Source organism: Protobothrops mucrosquamatus, unplaced genomic scaffold (genome assembly GCF_001527695.2).
Source record: "Protobothrops mucrosquamatus isolate PMUCROS unplaced genomic scaffold, P.Mucros_1.0 scaffold3155, whole genome shotgun sequence".
NCBI classification, from domain to species: domain Eukaryota; kingdom Metazoa; phylum Chordata; class Lepidosauria; order Squamata; family Viperidae; genus Protobothrops; species Protobothrops mucrosquamatus.
The window spans coordinates 118676-124286 of record NW_015389155.1 but is presented as its reverse complement, the minus strand read 5'-3'; the positions used below and the strand labels follow the sequence as shown (position 1 = coordinate 124286).

The 5611-nt window shown below is 45.0% G+C and overlaps 1 protein-coding gene across 1 annotated transcript in view; it reads left to right on the top strand.

The window, feature by feature from the left end:
• The first annotated feature begins 1094 nt into the window (after window positions 1-1094).
• P2RX5 (purinergic receptor P2X 5) overlaps window positions 1095-5611 on the top strand; it is a 30912-nt gene continuing 26395 nt past the window's right edge. The window contains exons 1-2 of the mRNA XM_015826501.1: window positions 1095-1231; window positions 5326-5476. Coding sequence (XP_015681987.1) covers window positions 1095-1231; window positions 5326-5476 — 288 coding nt within the window. The remainder of the gene's footprint in view (window positions 1232-5325; window positions 5477-5611) is intronic.

Sequence of the window (5611 nt, the reverse complement as noted above, 5' to 3'; positions counted from 1 at the left end):
CAGTGCTGTTTTTGGTGCAACGCCTGTGCCCTGCAACATTATGCCTGCCCTGGGGTGCAAGATTTTTGTATTGACCACATCGATCCTGATTACATCCCTGAGTATGACATCTACTACCCTGAAGAGGGAGTCACAGAACTCTGACTCATCAGCCGTGACTCCCCCAAGGCCTGGGGAGGAACTCCACAGATGGCTAGACACCCCCCTTCAATCTACCAGAGGGGTGTGACACCGTATCCGGCCTCAGATCAAACAAGCTGCCCCCCCAGTTGAAAGACACTGTTCACCATGTCTTAAAGTCACCAAAGAAGACACCAAACTTACCAGCACCTTGGTTTACAATCAAACAATATGCTATAACCCAAAAGCCCCTACCATGAAACATTTAGCTTCTCAAAGTGTCAAATCCAGACCCTATATTATGCAAAACCGCCTAGCTTTAGATTATTTGTTAGAAAAAGAAAGGGGGGTATGTGGGAAATTGGGTATGTGGAAAATTTAATCTGTCAAATTGTTGTATTGAAATTGATGACTCAGGCAATGTGATCGCTGAAGTCAGTGAAAAAATGGTCCGCCTTGCCCATGTCCCTGTCCAAACATGGAAGGGATTTGACATGCATTCTCTTTTTGAGTCATGGTTTCCAAAATTGCCAGGCCTGCAAGCCATTGGTATGATCGCTTTAGGATGCTTAATTTTACCTTGNTAGCATGTACTTATTTCCTATATATGTAACCAATTATATTGATACCTGAACACTTCCTCATGTATGTGCCAAATAAAAGAGGAACACGGGATACGCCCGACGGTTCACTTGTCCAGAGGATAGCCTGTATGTTGTCTTCTCTTGTCGGTCAAGATTCATGAGTGACCCCACCCTAATGTGGCCTACCACAAAAGCCACACCTTCCAAGCTCTATCCCGAATTTGAATTTGAAAAGCAAGCCTTTTCGCGCCAGATCTGCAGGGAGAATGTTTTAGAACAGGCTGGCTTTCCTGCTGTGCTTGCCTGGCGGGTTGTTTCCTTTGAACCTTTCTCCATTGCAGCATCTCTTCCAGCATCCAGCACGCGCTCGCTCTGGCATCTGCCCCAGAAATGGATCAGATCTCCTGGAAAGCCTTGTGCTTCTCGCTTTTCGATTACAAAACCGAAAAGTATGTCATCGCAAAGAACAAGAAAGTGGGCATTCTCTACCGGGTGGTCCAGCTCTCCATCCTGATCTACATCGTGGGGTGAGGATGTCGTCTCTTGTTATATTTATCGAAATAACTCCCGCTCCTTCTGTCGGATTTGCAGCCTGGGGCTCAAGCAGAGAGCTGCCGGGTGGGAAGGCAAGAAGGGAAGGTGGTGAAAATTGAGGGGGGGGGGTTGTCTTTCTTCCATCTGAAAAGGGGGAGATTTTTGTTCCAGGTCTCCATCCATCCATCCCTGCCTGGCTGGCTGGGACTGGTCTGGGTGCAAAACCCTGTTTGGGAAGGTGGAGGCTGCAATTCAGTTGCCCTACGGAGCAGCTACTGACTTGGAATTGCTGGAGGCAGGTTTTTCTTGTTCCATTCAGGAGAAGATCCGCAGATCTGCATTTTGTGTGGCCGTGTGAATTCCATGCAGCCTCTTTCTTTCTTTCTTTCTTTCTTTCTTTCTTTCTTTCTTTCTTTCTTTCTTTCTTTCTTTCTTTCTTTCTTTCTTTCTTTCTTTCTTCCTTCCTTCCTTCCTTCCTTCCTTCTTTCCTTCCTTCCTTTCTCTCTCTCTCTCTCTCTTTCTTTCTTTCTCTTTCTTTCTTTCTTTCTTTCTTTCTCTACAGAGGTAGGCTAGAGTTTTCTAAACTGATGAGAATCTGATACAGAAGCCCTTCTACCATGATCACTGTGGCTTTTTTTAACCCTTGAAAACTTACTTCCTTTTATAATGATTTTATTTTATTTTGTCTTTCTTAATCTGTTTCCTTGGATCTGTGATTCTGGAGATAAGATAGAAGATGAGAGATGATGGATAGATGAATGGATGGATAGATAACTCCTTCCTTCCTCTTTCCTTCTTCCCTTCCTTCCCTCCCTCCCTGCTTCCTTCCTTTCTTCTTTCCTTCTTCCCTTCCCTCCCTCCCTGCTTCCTTCCTTCCTTCCTCTCCATTTCTTCCTTTTCTTTCTTTCCTCCCTCCCTCCCTCCCCTTTCCTTTCTTCTTTCCTACTTTCTTTCCTCCCTCCTTCCCTCCCTTGCTCTGTTTCTACTCCTTCCTTCCTTTTCTTCCTTCCTCCTTCCTTCCTTCCTCTCCATTTCTTCCTTTTCTTTCTTTCCTCCCTCCCTCCCCTCCCCTTTCCTTTCTTCTTTCCTACTTTCTTTCCTCCTTCCCTCCCTCCCTTCCTTGCTCTGTTTCTACTCCTTCCTCCCTTTTCTTCCTTCCTGTGGCTCAGCGAGACAGGTATTAAATGAGCTTTGCCCCATTTTACCACCTTTCTTGCCCCAGTTGTTAAGTGAATCATGGCAGTTGTTAAGTTAATAACACAGTTGTTAAGGGAGTCTGTCTTCCCCCATGGACTTTGCTTGCCAGAAGGTCGCAAAAGGGGATCACGTGACCCCCCTAGGACGCTGTGACCGTCATAAATAGAAGTCAGTTGCCAAGCCTCTAGATTTTGATCCTGTGATCACGGGAGGGTAGCAACGATCGTGTGAAAAACAGTCATAAGTAACCTTTTTCAGTGCCGTTGTAACTTGGAACGGTCACTAAATGAACTGTTGTAAGTCGAGGACTCCCTGTAAGCTGTTTCCTGAGAATAGAGACAGTAGATGGGTGGAGAAGTAACTTGAGTTTAATAATAATAATAATAATAATTAATAATAATAATAATAATAATAATAATAGTAATAGTAATAATAATAATAATAATAATAATAATAATAATAATAATAATAAAAAAATTAAACTGCTCTGGGACTTCAGAATTCAAACAGACAAGCACCTGCAACATAACACCCCAGACTTAACAATTGTCGATAAGAAAGACAAAAAAGTCTGGACAGTGGACGTGGCGGTGCCTGGAGACAGCAGAATAGACGAGAAAGAACTGGAGAAGATAACAAAATACAGAGACCTACAAATAGAAAGAGAAAGACTGTGGCAAAAGCAAGCAAAGGTAGTACCAATAGTAATAGGCGCCTTGTGTGCAATCCCAAAACAACTGGAGCACCACTTGAACACCATCATTGGCATTGACAAATTTGCTATTAGTCAATTGCAAAAGGCGGCCTTACTAGGAACTGCTTCCATCCTGCGACGATATCTGTAATACCATCAAACATCCACATCTGCCTATCCCAGGTCCTGGGAAAGGACTCGATAGGTAGACAAAATGCCAAATCCAGTCTGAACATCTGGCTGACTGTGCGATGATCCATAATAANCAAAAGGGGATCGCGTGATCCCGGGACACTGCGGCCGTCATAAATACGAGTCGGTTGCCCAGCGTCTGACTTTTGATCCCGTGATCCCGAGGACGCTGCAACGGTCGTAAATGTGAAAAACAGTCGTAGGTCTGTTTTTTTCAGCACTGTTGTAACTTGGAACGGTCACTAAACGAACTGTTGCAAGTTGTGTAACTTATGGATTCCGCGCCGGCAACTTTCAAGGCCTGTGGACTTCAACTCCCAGAATTCCTCAGCCAGCATTTCCTCTGAAACGTTGCTGAGGGTTGAGGAAACGCTGCTGTAAGTAAGGCAAAACTTGGCAAATTGGAAGACGTCGCTCTTATTGTGCAAATTGATTGTCTCTCCATCACGCCGGCTGCATTTTATTACAGCCTCTCCAGGGTTTTGTGTGGTTGTTTGCTTTCCCTCAGCTCCTCTGATTTTTGCCTTTAGCTGTTTAGATCGAAAGCCAGACTGACGCAACGGAGTGCCAAATTTTTCCAGGACCGTTGTAACTTTGAACGGTCACTAAACGAATGGCTGTAAGCCGAGGGCTCCTGGTACTTCCATCTTTTAATTCTTGCAAGGAGTCTTCAGCAGCCTCAGGCAATTTAATCATCATCATCATTATCATCATCATCAAGTTGGAAGGGACCTTGGAGGTCATCTAGTTCAACCCCCTGCTCAGGCAGGTAACCCTATACCATTTCAGACAAATGGCTGTCCAGTCTCTTCTTAAAAACTTCCAGTGTTGGAGCATTCACCGCTTCTGGAGGCAGGTTGTTCCACTGGTTAATTGTTCTAACTGTCAGGAAGTTTCTCCTTAGTTCTAAGTTGCTTCTCTCCTTGATCATTTTCCACCCGTTGCTTCTCATCCTGCCTTCAGGCGCCTTGGAGAATAGCTTGATTCCCTCTTCTTTGGAGCAGCCCCTGAGATACTGGAAGACTGCTATCATGTCCCCCCTCATCCTTCTCTTCGTTAAACTAGACAGACCCAATTCCAGCAGCTGTTCCTTATATGTTTTAGCCTCCAGTCCCCTAATCATCTTTGTTGCTCTTCTCTGCACTCTTTCTAGAGTCTCAACATCTTTTTTACATCGTGGTGACCAAAACTGGATGCAGGATTCCACGTGTGGCCTTACCAAGGCCTTGTAAAATGATATTAACACTTCTAATGATCTTGCTTCTCTCCCTCTGTTAATGCAGCCTAGAACTGTGTTGGCTTTTTTGGCAGCTGCAGCACACGGCTGGCTCCTGTTTAAGGGATTGTCTACTAGGACTCCGAGATCCCTCTCAGAGTTGATACTATTGACCAAGGTACCACAGGGTTTCCTGCCTGTGCAGGGGGTTGGACTAGATGACCTCCAAGGTCCCTTGCAACTTTTTATTATTATTGTTGTTGTTGTTGTTGTTGTTGTTGTTATCTAGTCCAACCCCCTGTCCAGGGCTGGGATATACACTTCCAACATCCCTGAAAGATGGCCATCCTTCCTTCCTTCCTTCCTTCCTTCCTTCCTTCCTTCCTTCCTTCCTTCCTTTTTCTTTTTCTTTCTTTTCTTCCTTCCTTTCTTTCTTTCCTTTCTTCCTTCTCTCCCTCTCTCCCTCCCTCCCGTCTTTCTTTCTTTCTTTCTTTCTTTTTCTTTCTTTCTTGCTTGATTTCTTGCTTTCTCTCTCTCTCCCTCTCCTTCCTTCCCCCCCCCCTCTCTCTCAACAGAATTCTCCCCACAGTGTACTAATCTCTATTGAAACACATCCAAAGGAGAAACCAAAAGCTTCTCTTGAAAGCTTCTGAAGATCAACCATCAACCACTCTCTTGAAATGGAAAACCTGGTTAAACGAGCTCTAAATAGCATTCACACAAACATAAACAACTGTTTATATACTGTATATAAAAATTGCTTAACCTTTTGTCTCTGGCCTCTCCAGGTGGGTCTTCATGGTCAAGAAAGGGTACCAGGAAGTGGACACCTCCATCCAGAGTTCCGTGATCACCAAGGTGAAGGGGGTGGCCTTCACCAACACCTCAGAGATGGGCAAGAGGATTTGGGACGTGGTGGACTACGTCATACCCCCACAGGTAGTGGGACTCACTGCCCATGCTCCACATCGGCTTCACAAGTTTTGCTTTGAGAAGTTGGGAGTGGAAGTCCACCCCTCTTAAAGCCTGCTGGCTGGGGGATTCTGGGAGTGGAAGTCCTCCCCTCTTAAAGCA